This window comes from Ambystoma mexicanum, chromosome 2q (genome assembly GCF_040938575.1).
Source record: "Ambystoma mexicanum isolate Mex_15411 chromosome 2q, UKY_AmexF1_1, whole genome shotgun sequence".
NCBI lineage: Eukaryota > Metazoa > Chordata > Amphibia > Caudata > Ambystomatidae > Ambystoma > Ambystoma mexicanum.
Window position 1 is genome coordinate 468471145 of NC_090924.1, and position 18690 is coordinate 468489834.

An 18690-nucleotide genomic window follows, 5' to 3' on the forward strand; every position below is an offset into this window, starting at 1 on the left:
ATTCTCTAAATGGAGGGACGTAAACATTCAAAACTGAGTGCAAAGGACCAAGCTCAGGGAGGGAGCACAATCCCACTAAGGTGGGTTTTGGGATTTATCCCAGCAAAAATGTAAAATTAAAGGTTACATAATTGGGTAAAAGGCTATAGAGTTTACAATATGTTCTGTTGGTTAACAAATGAAAAAAATCCAGTAGATGCCAGGTCACCAAATGTACACTGGATCATGGTCCAATGCATGTTCAGGGGACCTACTCTCCAAAACATATGCCAGCATTGCCACTGTAAGTACACACTGACAATGGGGTTCAATACAACTTTGCCGGTACGAAATTAACATGCTGGTATTACCATACACTGGCATGTTTTTTCTGCACCAGCAAAGTACAAGTATGCAGGTGGGATGGAGGAATTACCTTCAGCTAAGAACTGGAGGTAATTTCAACACACTACCGGCATAAATAACCTGTACTACAGGTGCCGTAATACAGGCAAACCCCCCCATGGGAGTCCTCTGGGACTCCATGAATGGGGATTTACACCGTCACCCCAGCATCCAGAAACTGGCAGTAATTCTGCCAGACCGAGTGCCGGAAACGGTGTTACCATTTGCCAGTATCCTGACAGATTTACCGGCAGGATACCAGCAAAGTCGTAAATGCCCCAATGTCTTTGCCCAATATTCTCAGTACTTCTACTGTCAGTTCCCAGTCACTTTTCCGAATTATTCCAGCACTATCACTGAAAGTATACAAACACACACACAGTTTCCTGAACAAAGCCAGTACTGCCACTGGACGTACCCACTCATGATGGCTTGAACCAAGAAAATCAATACAAGTACTGTAAGTACACCCTCACAATGACTTTAGCTACCAATAAGGCCAGTACATCTACTGCAAGAACAACCTCATGGCTTTGTCCAGTACTGCTTATTGTAAGTACACAAGTGTTTTGAGTTTTGAAATCGAGGAATTTTCAGGGGATCTGGACCCACCCACATGATAGCATTCTGTGGCAAAAGGAGGTCACGTGATGGGACTCTGTGGAATTGCACAGGTGTATTAACAAGTGTTTGATGTAGCACAGACCTTGCTTAGCAGAGAAAATGTACTGCAACGAGCAACACCAAATACGTGAGAGTCAGAATCCACTGGGCATGCGTAAGTGGGCCAGGAGACTCAGGACTAGCCCGAGGAAGTTGCTCTTTACATAAGGGTTGGTAAATGTAATAACATGTACATTAAACCAGGATCTGAGTTCAAGGCCCATGACAGACACATGGGTGTAATGACATGCTATCTCACCATGCCAAATTATTCAAGAGCTTGTCCAGTGCTGTACTGATTGAAGCAGTTTTAACGTTTTGAAGGTAAATATAAAGGTTGCAATGGAGGTGGGCAGCGTGTGGGTCAAATGGACGTAGGGGTTGGAGGTGACAACATGTCAATACAACCATGGAGAAACGTCAAAGCTCTGATGGTAAAGCGGCGTGTGTGTATTAGTTATATATTGACAATACAGATCACAACACACATGGATTTGCATCTTGGTGCTAAAATAAAGGTTGTCGTCACCCACACCATCATTTCATATGTTATCCTCCAGCACATAAAAAGGCTGTGCTGAGCCTATTACGATTCAATAATGTGGACTGCATTTTACACACGTCACAGCAACAGGCACTCGGCCCACTTTGCTACATTTCTTGTTCAGTGTAAATGTAGCAGGTATGCTAGAAAAATGAGTTTTATGACAGCAAATGATGGCCGAGTCAGGGCACATGGGTGGCGATTAAACTGTTATTCTGTTTTTAAGATGTTTTGCAGTGTTGTGTGATTGGTTTGTATAAACCAAAATGCTAAAAACACTATTTGATTTGACACCATAAAAGTAAGGACAGGCCCGCAGCCTAGATAATGCTCCAGCAGGGTGGATTATGGGTCGGTGCTGGCATTTTGTGTTATTGTGTTTGAAGTGTTTGTAAGATAGTGGGGGCAGTCCCCCTATGAGTGAGCACACCATCCCCACAGCAATCAAACAATGTTTACAGGCTGTGCGTGAATGGAGTGTTCTGTTCACCTGTTGAAATTTCAGCCTGATGTCCCATTCCACCCTTTCACGGGCCTACACCCCTCCCTCCCACCAAATTTTGCCCCCTGCGGACAGGGTGGGGAGGTGGGATTAGGCCCTGGAAAGCCCACTTGGAGCGCATCCAAATTGAATGTGTATCCTTTGTCCCCAGCATAGACTGGTCTCAAAATCTGTTTCAGCCGTATCACATATGTCTTCTTTCCCATCCCTGAAACTTCATGTGTCTCTGTTCCCAGTGTCAGGCCCCGTCTTGTGGTCCAGAATCCAATGTGGCCTGCCCACCTATCCCTGAACAGGATCTTAGGTAGGACCCTGTTCTCCCCAGGCCGTCCATTCAAGGTCTCCATGTTGGCATTAGATTTTCCTAATACTGGCATGGATTTCCCTGGAAAAGGATATTGTCATGTTGTTTCTCTTGCCCCGCACTTTTGTTGGTTTCTGTTTTACTTTTTGAATTGCCAGTGCGATCGAGCTGGAGCTTGGGAACATGTTAACCTGCCTGCTCCCTCGAAACTCTGTCTCAGATCAGGGAGCAAACTTTCGGCTGTTACGTCCTGTTCCCAGCTGCTGCCCAGTCAGCCCCAGTGACAGCAATTGCTGCCACGAATAAAGACAGTAATTGATGCAGCCGCACACCTAAGAAAAACCCCTTGACCTTCAGTGTTAGAGTAGTTGGAATTAAGAAATAACATGCCCAGCAAGTTACTGCTACCACTGGCTGGAACATGCCCCTCCATTTCTGGCATGTGTTAGGCCAATTCGTTCACTCCCACCTAGTTATTGGTTTGCCTTTTTACAGCAGCAGTACCTCTTAGTAGAAGCAGCCCGAGGTAAAGCGGGGAAAATAACAGACAATTTATCCGAACTGATTGTATAAATTCCTACTGCTAGTGATCACCCAGCCACTTATAAATGGGATAGGAAAATAAAATGCAGCAGCCACTGTCTTGCAATGAGAAAGGGTCACAAGGCCCAGCTACCGGACCAAACTACTTTGACTGAATGCGACTTCCCCTCGCCTGCTACTAACCTGTGGCCTTTCTCCTTCCGGCACAGGCTCTCATTGTGCGGATTAGGTCTGCTCAGACGGCCCAGCTGACAAATTGTTATTCTGTGAGCCATCTTTAATCTGTATTAGTGTTAAAGTCTGAGAAATGTGTGAGTACAAAGTCGATCTCTGTGTTTAGGCACATGCTTAGTTGTGACGGGTTGTACTGTACTAGGGTGACTAGATCTCCCGGTTTTCCCGGTACAGTCCTGGGAAAATTGCCCTCCGTCCCGGGAGTTTTTTAATTTTATAAACCCCGTGCCGGGATTGGAAGGGTGGATGACTACGGTCCAGGTTTTTGCCAGAACCCGTTTGACCCGATTTCATAATCCCGAAATCGGGCCCGGCGCGGCTCTTCATGCGTGTGAATGGGGGCGTGAATGCTTTCCACACTCCCATTTCTTCCCTGGCTGCTCTCCTCAAATGAGAGGAGAGTGCCTGTGAGGACCCCCACCCCTAGTTTTAGTTGTGTTTACTTTAGTCCGACTTCTATGTCTATGGCCTGTCCCGTTTTTTGTTTTTTGAAATCTGGTCACTCTAACTGTATGTATTTTCTGAATTGCTTTGGGTGTGTCAGGCATGGCATTCGGACCCTACAAATGATTGACTGTTGGACTCCTCCTGTTGCCCATACGTTTTACAGGATGGGGTGGGGGCCAGCAGCCAACATCCCACCCAAGCCTGTGAGAGGCATGGGCAGTGGGTGGCTTTACAAGCACAAGGGCACCAGGAGTTACCGTCCTACTCAGAACCATAGTACGACGTTTAAAAAGTTATGTTATCCCATCAGAATATCAAAGCTGTGCATGTGCGAAGAAGCTGCTCAAAGAAGCACCCCTCAGTCTGGTCATGCACAGTTCACACAATGGGCCTCATTACAAATCAGGCGGTCCGGAAATAACGGTGGCGTAAACCCGCCGCCACTGTTGTTTCCGGACCGCCTGATCCCAACTCCTGCAGGCGGGAGGTGATGTTCCCGCCAGGTTTGACCTGGCGGGTTTAACACCGCCCGCCTGCAGGCGGACAAGGAAACACTGACAGCATTATGAGATGCTGCCGGTGTTTCCATGATCCCCATTCCCATTGAGTCCCATAGGACTATATTTGGGGGGCTTCTCCAAAATTTTTAGTGCATTTATTTTAGTGTTAAGGACCCCGGGTGGGTTCTGGCTCGGGAGTCTTAGGGCAGATAGGTGGTTAGTTAAGGGCATATATTTTAGTGCACTGTCATACTATTGAGCGCACTATGGTGGGTCAGGGAGCCAGCAAGAAGGCTGGGGTAGATGCAAGGGCTCTGAGGGAGGCCCTGGAAATCAGTAGCAGGGCATCTAAGGCCCAATTGGAAGAGGCAGTGGGGGAAGTAACGGGGTAGGAGAGGTAGAGGGTGGTAGGTCACAGCGTAGAGCGGCGGCAGATGGGGCTCTCGCGGCAGTGGTGGCTTGCACCCCCGCGGCGGGGAGAGGGTAGGTTTGGGAATCCAGGGGCAGGAAGAGGAGGAGGGAGGTAGATAGGAGAGCATCCAGGGGAGAAATGATTTTGGGTGGGGAGCCAGAGAGGGTTGGAGTTAATGGTAGCCGCGGGGAGGGTAGGAGTGCTCAAAAAGGGGTGGGTCAAGGGAACCACGGTGGGGGCGGTGATGGTGCGCAGAAGGGGGTGACGGGGCAGAGGGGAAAGGGGGGTAAATACCTGCAGAAGAGTGCAGGAGGGGGAAGGAGGGAGAGGTCCCCATCAATTGAGGAGGTTGGGGGGGGCGCGGAACGGCCCCCACGGTTAGGAGAAATTAGGGCAGAGGGCGCTGCGCAGCCCCCGCTGTGCAATTGGAGGGAGAGGGTTTAAGAATGGCCCCTCCTCGGGCAGTGCAAGGAGAGCCTACAGGGTGCAGCACGGCCCCTAGCGAGGAGGATTACAGGGTGGAGGACTGCACGCCTCACCCGAGAGAAGAGGACCAGGCAGGGGTTTCTGCGGCCCCGCCGAGAAGACGTCAAAGGAGTGGCGGGGCAGACGCCCCGGGCTGGCAAGAAGAAGATCGACTCAACTCGGTCATGAGCTTGCATCCACAATGGTATTTAAGGGGTGATGAAGTTGGTTTGGAGGATTATGTGGGGCAGTGGGAGGAAGAAGGTTATAGGGCTGCAAGGGAAAGGGGGGAGGAGAGAAGAAGTTTGAGGGGGGAGTGGGAAAGACAGGTGCAGGGCGGTCAGATTGCAAGAGGTCGGGGGAACAATTGGCTGGGTGAGTCTGCTGACATGTTTTGTCCCTGCAGTAGGAGCCCTGTAAGAAAAGAGATGAGGAGCATCGGTGTGGCCCCCAGACCACAGATGGGCTGTGTGGAAAGAGGTGAGCGGGAAAGGGAATGGTCATCTGCATGGTAGAGAGGGGACACGAGAATGGGGACGGGTAATGAAGGGTCTGGCCTGCAAGGGGTAAGGAAAGAAGTTGGTGTACAGGCCATTGGAGCCTTGGGGGATGAGAAGGGCATTTGCTCAGTGGAGGTCCAAACGGACAAGGTGGTGGAGCCATTGGGGCTTGAGGTGCAAGTTGCAAAAGAAAAGGAGGTTGAAGTGAAAGGCAAGGAGAAAAATCTGCCATACATAGGTATCACAAAACCTTTGGGGGCGCACTTGATGGCAGCGACCAGGGAGAAGATTCAGGCGGGGGAATTTGTAGATGTTTTTAAGCTGCTCCATAGGGAAGTGAGAGCAAAGGAGGGGTCTAAGGAAGAAGAGAGGGAACTGACGTCGCGCCCAAGGGTCCCAGTGACAATTGAGAATTGGACGTCGGCATTTATCATTTATGCCAGCGTATATTGTGAGAAATTCCCGGAGCAATGCGTGGCTCTGCTCAAATATATGGATGTAATTAGGAAGGCTTTCACGAGTTTTGGGGGTTTTGCCTGGGTACGCTATGATGAGGAATTCAGAGCAAGAATGGCGGAGGACAGTCAGGCTGTGTGGGGGAAATAGACAAGGATCTTTGGCTGCAATGGATGGCTCCAATGAGGCCTGCCCAGACATTGCACACAGCAAGTGGTCTGCCTGTGCCTTAGCGGCCCTTTCTTGGTCGCCCCGCCCATGAGGGGTTGGGAGGAGGAGGCAGAGGACAGCCCTCAGCAGCATGTTGGGCGTTCAATAGAGAAGGTTGCACAAGGGGAATGTGCAAATTTAAACACGAATGCAGCAGGTGTGCGGGTCGGCATCCGGTTACAGATTGTTTTCAGGCAGGGGACAGTGGGTCAGGGCAAGGAGCGGGGCGGGGCAAGGAGGTGGGGGGAAGGACCGCATGTCAGGTAAATTGGGATGTTCTGGTAGGTCGGGCTCAGTTTATCGGAAAAGGAGGGGGGGCACAAGGCTTGATGAGAGGTTTTGGGGGCAATCCAAAGGGGGTAGGAGAGGGGTGAGGAGGAAGACGCTGAGGTGGGGCAGGGGAGAGCAGCAGGTGGGATGTGCCGCACGACAAGGTGAGTAAGCTTTAGGCTGCATGGACGGAGGTGCGGGAGCGCCTCTGGTGCAGCAGGGGGAAGTGATGAGATTGGTCTGCATGGACGGGGGTGCACTAGGGCCCCTGGTGCAGCTTTTGGGCACGATGGAGCAATGAAGCAAGGTGCTGGAAGAGGAATTTATATGGAATGGACTGCAAGGCTGGGGGCGCAGGTTTGGCCCCTGGTGCAGCGGTGGAGAGGAGTAAAGCAGAAAAGGGGCCTGCATGGACGGGGGTGCACTAGGGCCCCTGGTGCAGGTGGGGAAACAGGTGACGTTTTGGACATGTATTGAAAAAACGTACTCCAACGCGTATGTGCGAATTGGGTTTAGTTGATTGTGCTTTGTGTTGGGGTTGTGCGTAAGAACAGGATACACTGTTGCATATGTTATGGCATTGTGAAAGGGTGGTGGGCTTTTGGAGGGAAGTTCTTGACAGGATTGACCAGATTTTGAAGATTGCCTACCCGCGCAATCCCTTAGCAGTTATATTTTTGTCTTATGGTGGTGGGAGTAATGTGAGTTGGGTGACGCTGTGTGCAGTGCGTAAAGTTTTGTTGGTGACAGCTAAACAGGTGTTGAAGGTTTGGAAGACACGGAAAAAGCCGATGGTGGAGGAGTGGATTTTGGATGTTAGAGCTTTGTCGAGGTTTGAAAAGACGATGATTTGTAAAACAGGATAAGGCATACCTTTATGATGAAATGTGGGAGGATTTTGATGACCTTTATGGATAAGGCTGGGTTGTTTTACGGAGTGGAGTGCAATAGTTTATTTTCATATTCTTGGGGGTGGGGGGCTTTGTGTTGTTTGTGTGCTCTTGTTTGTATGTTGTTATTTGTTTGGTACATTTGATTTGGTTTTCGATTGTTTTTTAGGTTTGATATGGTTGGATACGGTGTTATGATATCAAATTCTGTTGTATTGTTTCCCACTATTGTATGTTATGCAGTTCAATGACTATGGATGATGTTACTGTTGTTTGTTACCTATTGTTGTAAATTAGAAATAAAGAGTTTTTTTAAAAAAAGAAAAAAACTGACACTTCTGTGGCCCATGGAGGCAAGCATATCAAACTTCCTGCCACTTACATTTTATTTCTCTACCAGCCATTTTGAAGCAATAATAGTTTAGGCCCTTCAAGTAACTCTTTTTAAGCATGTTATATCTTTCTTTCTGCATAAACACAGACCTACCGGGAATGCTGCTATTGGTAAAGACTTGGTATGTTATTTTGTACAGGTCACAAGTCATTCTCTGTCCTTAGCAGAATGTTAACACATCTGTGTATTGGCTACTTGGGTAGGGGGAACAGGTGGTATGGTGGGATCTCCCCCGCACCATCTGTTTGTTGTGATAATGTGTTTACCAGTCCAAACCTCAAAATTGCTTTGCATGGACTTTTTGGAATGCATATTTTTGCCAGTCTAGTGAAATGATTAAAAAACGAAGCAATAAGAAGAGGCTATTATATTATCCTTCAAAGAAACTGTCGATTTTTTTTCAAAGTAAATACATGGATGTCATAAGAAAAATATGCCATTTGTTCCTAGTAGAACAACATATAATCCAATATGTGCTTGGGAAAGAGGAAAATGTATGTGTAGCCCAATTTTAGTGTGCTGATGTAGATGTAGCTGACACATTATGCACTCCTGTGAAAAACACAGAAATATTCTTTGATACTCCTGCAGGGCACGTGTTGACACAGGTGTACCTTTTTCAGCCCCTTATAGTGTACTAACTCTGAACTATTCGAACATGTAAGCCACTTAGTTAACACCTTATACAACATCTTAGCTAATGAGTGTACCTAATGGGTTTATGATTTAACCAGGCATACACACTTTCTTGAATTGCAAACAATATTAGTCACATTATATTTATTGCGCCTTGTGTGTGGATGCAAAAATGAGCACATGATGTACATTATTCCAGAATACATGTATCATAAGACTCCAAGTCAATCAACACAGCTTTCAGCGGATAACACATCACTCATGGGGCAGACATATTCTGGCTTTCAATTACCCTTTTCATCTTTGTCTATTTTCAAAATGCTGCAAAAGACTTCCTTTACATGAGACATTGTCACTTTACACATCATGTAAAGTCGTTTGGTAGCTTCGTACATTTACTATTACTCAGCCGTAACTTACACATAAACATAGCGGCTTCTTCACTGGTGTGCAAAGGATGCTTAATATTTATTTATTTAGATTTGACACAAATATTAAATGAGACACCAACATAACCATTCACTTCGCTAACCAAATAAAATACAATAAATTAGACCTCTTGGCCAGCACAAAACACGGGCTCGCAAAATACAACATCAGTTCCCTCAACACCATCAGTCCCATCAAGCCTTCAGTGCTCTACAAAACAGATTTCCCAAAAAAAGAGGCAATGGCATCACCATCATTAACCCATCCATCTTAAACCAACACACTCATCATACTAAGACATGTGTATCCTTTGAATATATCATTTCAAAAGCTCTCATTAATGTCAACACTTCAATCCTCCTTTGGCATCCCATTCTTTCCTTATGGACCTGTATTTCCAGCTCAAGGAATTGTCCCAACTTGGCAATGCAGTCATCATCCTTGGCTACCTTCACACCTGGGTGGAGGATCTTAAAAGTGCCCTTCCTACACAAGTGCTGGACATCTTTGGCTTCCTCAATTTCTATCACCGCCAGTGTTATTTCACTTATCCACGTCTCTACCAAGCATTCACATTAATACCATCGACCCTACTCCCATTTCCTAAGTCCATGGCTAGTTATAACAAAACCCTTGAAATTCACTGAAAAAGCCTTAGTTACGGTGCAGTTAAATTGTGCAGATTTAACGCAAAAAAAAAAACGTGAAATTCAGCGGATGTGGGAAGTCATGGCCAGCTTAACTCGCCGCGTTCCCATTGCAAAGTCCATGAGCACATACATATTATAAGAGAAGGGATTCACACTGACATACAAAATGGCATTATGGGGGACAGCAATGGGAGGGAGCCTGCTGAGTTAAGCTAGTCATGATTTCCCACATCCACTGAATTTCATGATTTGTTGCGTTAAACCTGTGCAAATTTACTACGTTTTTTCAGTGAATATATAGATATGAGAGTCTTGCAAAATGTCTGTCTTGTTTTGATTAGGTTATGTATAAAGTAGTAGTGCCCTCGAAGACAAAGACCATTTCCTGGAGATTTGTTTTTTTTTTGCATTTGGGCTAATTTGCATACCCACAATGCCTTGCTGATGTGGCTCAGAAGTGGCAGTGAATTTACAGCAATGGCTACTAGGTGGCGTTGTGGTTGTGTGTCTTGGCTCAAATGGACTATTCGACATATATATATATATACATATATATATATACACACACACACACATACACACACACACATATATATATATATAAGTCGGATATATATAAAGAGTTTTGTCTGCGGATTGGCACCACAGTGCATCTTAATGACAATAAAGATATTGGACCTATATCACATGGATGGGAACGATCCCAGAAAGGCCCAACATACGTACATTCTGTGTCTCCATGAGCGAATGTATGGAGAAGCGCTAACAATACTAGCCCAAGATGGCTGCCACATTATGCATTAACATGTGAAATGTTAGTATTAGAAAATGAGATCAGACTACACAACGCAATACTATTCAACCTTGAACAAGCTTTGGTGGAAGCAAAATGATTGTATTTTTTTTCTCTGTGGTGGGTCCACCATCCCCTAACTGGCAGCGTGTATTTGCATCTTTTTTTATGTGTTTGTGAATATAAGTTGTTACTGGATAGCAAGTATGAAACTTTTTTCCCCATTAAATTGAACATGTACCGTGCATGCTCTTTAGTTTCATGGCGCTGGAGATTTGGGGCTTTTATGCCTACTGAGTCAAAACATGCACTGTGCTACAACATGGAAGAATGGGAGTACATATCATTCAGCTGTGGTCTGGACTGTTTTGAGAGAGCGATTCATTGTATTCCACTGAACTGTCGTAAGCATAATACAACAACAACACATGTGGGACCTGATTTACTAAGCATTTTACAATGATATTGCACCATTGTGAGAGAAAATGGCACTTGTAAATCAGACCCAAGGTATCACTACTATTTGAAAACAACGCCATCCGTTTCAGGCAGTTTTTTTTAAACCACAAAGTTAGAGAAACTAGGGTATAGTTAACTACTCAGAAATAGTTTTGAACACAGCAAGATGTATTGCATATAAAACATAATTCTTTACAAAATTAAATAAATATGAACAGGTACGCATTAAACGTCTCCTGCATAGAACAGGAGCGTGGGGGTTCTGCCTTGCGATCCTACGCATAAGCAAAGCTTTTGAGAAAACACGTTCCACTGCTGACGTAAGGCTACAGCTTTTAGCGAGCCCCATACACTACTTCAAAAAGGTCACTTTAATTGGTACAGCGATTTCCATGTAGAAGGCGCGGAACCATTTTTGAATATCCACCTTTCAAAACAAAAAAGGTCAAGCAGCCGGCTTTGGAGCAAGAAGGCAGGCAACATGCAAATCGAGCAATTTACATGTCAGCTTGATCTCAGGGTTAGGTACCATCACGCAGAGTGAACGTGCTTGTTTGTGTAGCACGTGCAATGGGGAGACTTTCGCCAGCGATGACAGCCTAACCACATCTGAACTCGAATGAATTAATGTGGGGTGGAGGTGGGGCTTTTAAATGAGCACTAGACCTAACTGTGGGGAAGGAGTGGGGTGTATTCTGTATCAAAACATGCTGGAGTAATCTGCAGACTGTTCTGAAGGGCTATGCTTGGCGGGCGTGCTATTAAGAAGAGTCATTACTTTCCCATTAAAAATACTCCACAAAGTAAAGACAGACTAGTGTGGCAAACTGCTTGCATGAAGTTGATGTTTAAAATAAAGGCACTGTATTAGCATCTAACCTTCCACTAGGAACGCAAAGTGCTGTAAAACGGCCAAATGGGGCATGACAGCACTCTAAAAACATATGAAAACCTATAAAAAATAAAAGTTTAACTTTCCACTTTGCATAATTATTGGATTACTCCAAGCTTGCCAGGGGTTTGGTTTCACTTACTCAAACTCAAGATGCTACTCTCATGTCTGCAGTGAGCTATACTCCTCTCAAGAGTAACCATACTGGTCTTCTATTCCAGTTGAGCTCAGGTGGCATTCTAGCAATTCAAATGCTGAGCAACACCTTTCCTGGAATGCTCAAAGCTAATACAAGTTCATGTCCCACCATGGGCAGCGCTTAGACTTCCCCACATCCTTGTGTCCATGCAAAATAGAAGATTGCTGGTGTTATACGTGGTTTTCACTTGGAATGCTCGCAGCTTAAAATGGGAACCAATCCAGAGTCCCGAGTTCTGTTTTGGAAAGAAATCATGCCATGTCAATAGGTACAAAGCACATTTTTTTTAAAAAATGTTTACAATCCAACACGATATGCCATTTAGGGACAGCACTGAGGAAACATAAGGTGAAAAAGCATATTTAACTTGCAACCAAAAGTAAGAGAAACACAATTTGGATAAACTGGTAGGCGCTAGACTCTAGCTAGAACCTCTAACCTCACTCAGTCCTACCTTGATCATTTTCCCACATATTCAGTGCAAGGACTCCAAACATTTGAGCAAGCAATCTCTTGCGATTGAACATGTGCAAAGAGCAGAGCTTGTGTTGTCCCATGTCAGCCTCTGGCTCACGTGTGCAGTCATTTACTTTCCTCTGCATCTGGTACTTCTAGTTCTGGGAATGGCAAAACTACAAGCCAGCGATTGCAGAGAAAAGGACAAGACGAGTCAAATACTTAGCTCTCGCATTGGACAACACAAGTTACTGCACAGACCACTGAAAACGAATCAGAGAGCAGGTGAGTCGGTGGTGGAGTCTACACCTGGCACGCATCTCTCGGTGAGAAGTGTGTGACGGTGGCGAGATGAATAGTGGGTACTTCTGAACGGAGAGCTATACAGCATGCCTATATAGCCTTTGCTTACGTGGGAGCATTGGTGAAACATAGTCACATCTTGAAGACAAGGCTTTGCTGGTCAGAATCATGCCTTCGCCTGTAGACAAGAGCCCGCCCTGATGGTGGACAATTGTCTGAAAAGCATTGGGTACTCATTCTACCACTCCAGAACTGGCAATTAAGCATACTGGATTAGGAAGAGCACTGTTTTACTAAATAAAGCACATTTATTACAATTGTTCAATAGACTGTAGTAATCAATACTAGGGTGATGCCAAATACTGGAGGGGATCCCCCGGGTCTTTCTTTTTTTTAGTTGGAGAGATGACTGGCATGCTTGCAGGCAGGAAATGTATTCAATAATCATGGCGGTCCTTCGTTTATTACAATGCCATCCAGTAACAGAGGCGACAAACATTCAATGGAATACTTCTAGCTTCAGGACAAAAACAGCTTTCACAAAGAAAGGAACAGCAGGTACCAAATAAATGGCACACAGCTGCAGAGATCATTTTCTCAAATACAATTTCTTTTTAAGGTCATTTTCCTTCAATTTCAGGGACTTCACAAACTTCTTTCTCCTGTGACTTACTTTAATATAAACTCACACTTTGATGAGGGGGAAATGTCTGAGCTCTTTGCACATGAGCTTTCCGTCAGCGGGCATGTGTCTGAACGAATCTGCTCCTAGGCTGTGGAATTACTGGAGCTCATGAACAAAAAACATGAATCGGGAACTAGGACCCAGTGGATGCAAGTTAATACCATGAGTGCAGTCACGAAGTTGACAGAAAATGAAAAGTTATGAACGCATTGCTACTGCAGCCGCTCATTGATGCCTCCTTCCGTCCGATTTATATTTTGGGAGTTTACAAGCACTTCATATTTTGGCAAACATGGTACTTCCAGTACTATGTGCATGTATCATCATGATACAGGTCACATACAACTGTGATATACACACGTATCTCAAAAGTTCATCCAGCATTATCAAACAGTGCACCTAAAGTTGTCCTGGCAGCCTTGCAAATGTCTGTCTTGGGTTGATTAAGCTATGTATAAAGTAGCACTGCCCTCTTAGGCAAAGACAATTTCCTGGAGAAAAAGCTTTGCATTTGAGCTCATTTGCATACCCACAATTCCTTGCTGTTGTGGCTGAGAACTGGAGGTGAACTTCCAGGGATGGCTACTAGGTGGAGTTGTGGAATGTGTGACTTGGCTCAAATGGACTTTCCTATTTAGAGAAAGAAATGCGCATATAAACACAGTCTTTTAAGACTGATTGTGAGTAAACTAAATCCCTTGCTGCCAGTCTCTTGTCTAAGTTAGATTAACCTATTTTGTCACACACTTAATAAACTCACAAGCGAGGACATGCTAATGTACAGTGCCGCTGTCTTTACAATTTGAAATGACTGCTAAGGAGTTCTGAGTTTCCAGCCACCGTTTAGTCAGTCCCAATGGCGTTTCCGCCCCAGATGCCAATCCCGTTGGATTCATACAGGGAAGCTGGATTTGTACCAGAATCACAAGAAAGATTACGTCATAAAGCAAAGGGGTCGATTCCATGTTAGACTGTGAATAAAGGATGATGTACAATTTCAAAAGGTGTGCACCTTTTACTTTAAAAAGTATCCATTTAGGAAATGAATACAGTCTGACCCAAGAAAAAGACTAAGGCCCTCATTACAACCTTGGCGGAGGACCATGGTGCTATTAGCACCATGGTCCATGCCGCTAAGGTTGCAATTCCGCCATGGTGGATGGCGGAATTACCGCCCCATTCCAAGGTGAGTGGGGCGGTAATTCCCCATTCACCAATGGCTCCTTCCCCATTCCCATTTTTGCCCCATAGGGCATAATGGGAATGGGGAAAGGCGATAATTACGGCACCGTAAATGACGGTGCCGTAATTATCGCCAAGGTCCCTTTGCGGCATGGCTTTTAACGGCTGCAAAAAGCAGCCGTTAAAAGCCATCCCGCAAAGGGAACCTTGTAATCAGGCGTTAAGGGTTGGCGCCGTTTACGGCGCCGTAAACCCCTTAACGCCTGAGTCGGAATGAGGGCCTAAATGTCTTAAACTGGATAGCTGGCATTGGAGAACAGCTTTAAAAAGATATTTCTGCTGGTTTAACTTTTAACATGCCTTATACTTGTACTGGAACCTGGATCAGACCCCATCTCTAGTCTTTCTGTTATGTTATGTTAAGTTACATGAATGTATACAGTACATGTTCGCCCGAAGGCATCTTGGCGCTAAACCAGAAAAGGGGTACTGAGAAGCCGAGATAAAAGTTGGAACAACAAGGTTTTCAATGACCAGCGGAACTGGTAGTGGTTTTCATTGCCCCTAAGAGCAGGCGGCAAGTTGCTCCACAACTTATCAGCGGCGATCTAAAAGGCATGTCCACCAACCATGGACAGCAGGAACCGTGCAACTACAATCAAACGAGTGTCCAGGGAGCAAAGGGAACGCCTCGGAATATAAGGAACAAATGTGTCACATAAGTATTCCGACTCTGGCCCATAGAAGGCCCGGTGGACAATGCACAAAGATTTCCACTCGACCCTTTTGGCGAAAGGGAGCCATTGGAGAGACTGTAACACAGTAAATGTGTGCATCATATGGTGACCCTGTAGCCACACAGGCTTCTGAATTCGGAAGAAGTTTCAGCCGGTGTGTAAGAAAAAGAGGCTGAGCCAAGAAGTTTGTAGTAGTCAATAAGGCTAAGCACAACAACGGCAACCACCCATGCCGGCAATTGAGTCGGGAGGTAAGCTGAAAGGTTATGAAGAACTCTAAGGTGGTAGTGACCAGTTTTACAGATAAGACTAACATGTTCTTCCATGGACAGAGAATGATTAACGCCAGGATTTCTGACTACTGCAACTGGCACGGGATATGATATGGCATTTATAACGCGCCCATACACAAGTGTTTCAAGGCGCGAGGAGCCCCTAGTGAGGGTGGCCAAAAAGAGGAAGTCCACAGGGAATAAGCAGAAGGCAAAGAGGCGGGCCGACCACCAGGACCGCCGTCTTAACTCAAACTTTGTTGTATGTGTGAAACGGAGATGACCCACCTCGTCGCCCATTATCGCGAGCACAAGTGGGAAGAACACTGGCCCCATGAGAGGGCTAAGGATCGGGGGTCACGCCGCACAGGCACACCTACATTGGAGACTCCTAGTCGCTCTGCAGTACACACTGGTGTATGTAGACCTGTCTTTATTCTACCATTTGCGAGTCTCAGGATTGCAGGCGTATGAGTTAATCACCATAGTCTGTTTTGAAGGGGCCGCACAAACTTATGCATAACAGTTGTGAGAACATAAAATGACAATTGTACGTCTAGTTTCAGCTTCTTACTTACTAAAATCACAACGTTACCAGTGCATCACTTTAGGAACAAGAATGCATTCGAGTTTGACCCCGTTCTGTCCATCGAGTTATCCGTGTGATACTGTTAGATAGCTTAGTCATCTACTCTTTTAGCTCTCTTGTGCAGGTGAACATTTGTAAGGAAGGTATATGAAGGCTTAATGTCCTGAAGAGATGGAGTAAATTATAGCGGGGTGTCACTTCCAAAATGACAGACATGACACTTTACATTCTACGCCACATGTACCTGAAAGTGAATAACCGTTGCTATGATATCTGTGCAACAAGAGAGCGGGTGATCATTTGAAATGGCAGGCATGGGACATACAAGGAGGGGTGCACGCATCATGTGGGAGGTGCGGATCTCGCCTGCAACGTGATTCCCACTCTCGAGTTTATTCTAGCATGGCCAGGAAGGGTTTATCACAGGGGACCACACTTAATATTTACTTGTAGATGGTCAAATGTTATGCTTGAGAGAGTGGCAAATTTCTAAATCATGTGGTAGCTTCCCAAACACGAGGCCTGGAAGAATTAAACTTTATTACACGAACATGTGTCATGTGCACCGAGCTCCAGCCTACCATTAGTTTACTAATACCAACCTCCTACTATAGAGCACACTTCGTTTTAGGACAATGCTGATTAGTGATTGTGTAAGGATAATACAACAGGCTGTTTTTTAACATCCTCCTATATTCTAAATGTGTGTCCGTTTGCATTAACAGTATGTAGGTGCTCGACCCCCTGTCTCCCAACGCCTAACTACTCATCACCTGGTTAGCGTAATCTTCAATGCATCTTGTACTCTATACTGTTCCGTCAGCACGATTGCCCTTATGTACAGACCAGCTCAAAGCCAACCCCCCACCCCCTTCAAATAAGCACATACATTATGATATATTGTTCTCAATGGCTCTCAAGCGAGGTTTTGAAACACTCAGCCCAGCCGCTGTGTTCAGCAAGCAGGTCTTACCTTGAGCCAGTGAACGGCCCACGAGGAGCAGGAGCAGCAGAAACGCCCACCACCCCCTGCTAAAGCGCTTGACACCTTTCCGCGGGCATTTCCCCGGAGCCTTCTGGTCTTGGACAGCGTTTCCAGTGACTATCTCCAGTCTGGCCAGTGTCCCGCCAACGTTCCTGTGCCTCGCAGAGCCATTAGCAGAACTCCCCACGTGAACATCACTTCCCGGGACAGTACTCCGTGTGTGCACGGCAGTGCACTCCATGTGCCAAGGAGAGTCCACAGCATGCACGCCCCTGCCCTGTGAAGCATTCGGGATGTGCACGGGGGTGCTGCGAGAAGCAATTCCCCCGTGCCCGGCTTTTCCCTGGGTTTCTGTGCCCATGTTTCTATCGTAGCCCTGGGCAGCACCATTCCTCAGGAGGGCAGATTTCTGACAGGCTGTGTTTCTGCTGTCGGTGGCATCCAGGTTCGGGATATCCAGAGCGCCGTGCTCGGCAACAGAGCCCCACTCCCCGTGACTCCCTTTTCCAAAGTAGGGGAGCCCGGAGCATGGCATGTTCACTTCGACAACAGGAGCCATGAATGGTCCCTGAAAAAAAAAATGCCAAGAAAGATATCTGTCACGGAACACCCCCCAAAACAATGACAGAAACGTCCACCATCACATGCCCAGTCGCACAACCCAGCAACCAGTAGCTCCTAATCCCGACAGTCCAAGAGGAGGCAAAGTTTCACTCCTTTCGCTTGCCCATCACGGTCTCTTCTGGTCCCACTTGAACTTCAGCAGCAGAGCAAAGAAATACAGCGACCTCATCCAAACGGCGGGGAGTTTGAGGTACAAAAAATTATAAATACAAACAAGCTCCAAGCTTAAATCCTAACGCTCATTCCACAGCTTTGCCGTGCCCGTTTTACGGCGTGTCTCCACTCTCCCGGGTAGGCACGCACCTGTCCTGCTGCTGCTGCTACAACGCGGACAGTGTCAGCAGCTGAAAAGAAACATTGTGTGCTATCATGCTCATTGCAGAATAAAGTATGTTTATTATTTTCAGGGCAGTATGCATCGTCCACCTCCCCCACCCCTCGGGCGGGATACTTTGCAGAACGTTGCAAGCCGGTTGATGGTTGCAGCAGGCACCGCACAGCCCCAGTGCTTTAGTGTCTCCAAAAAAAAAAGGATGGCGCGCAGTGGGTCCACCTTTCAACGTCCACTCGCGTTAATGAAAGTTTCTCGGGCTCGCTGTTCCTGTCGTTTTTACGAGCGTCTTTTCAGAGGAAGGACTCCACGGCGAAGCTATTGGAAGCGGGAAGTGGAAGCGCGTTTGTGTGTTGACGCTGGGCACGGCACCTGCCTCCTCTCAGCGGCCGCTGGGAGAGACTGGCAGCAGCTTCTCCTCCTCAGAGCTGAGGCCGGTCCCTCCCTTTTGGCGGGAGGGGGGGAGGCTCCTTCCTCTGGGAGGTGCGGGAGGAGGCGGCTGCGTCTCTAGCGGGGCCGAGGAACGCGGCTCGCCAGGTGGATGGAAAGAAAACACGTTAACAGATATACGCGCAGTAGGCGCGGGATCCCCTCTTGCAAAATAAAAAAAGGCGCCGAGTCATGGAAGCGCAACAGCTTCGCCCGCAGCCCCCTCCCCCTCTGGACCCCCGTGCCTCATTTCTGTTTATGTCCATAGTAAATATGACGGCCATGCAATATTGAATAAAACATTGATACATCTAATCCGCG

The 18690-nt window shown here is 46.5% G+C and overlaps 1 protein-coding gene across 1 annotated transcript in view; it reads right to left on the reverse strand.

The window, feature by feature from the left end:
* SDK1 (sidekick cell adhesion molecule 1) overlaps nt 1-18417 on the reverse strand; it is a 2988580-nt gene extending 2970163 nt beyond the window's left edge. The window contains exon 1 of the mRNA XM_069647588.1: nt 16974-18417. Within this exon, the coding sequence (XP_069503689.1) occupies nt 16974-17544 (571 nt within the window). The 5' untranslated portion in view covers nt 17545-18417. The remainder of the gene's footprint in view (nt 1-16973) is intronic.
* Nucleotides 18418-18690: the final 273 nt, after the last annotated feature.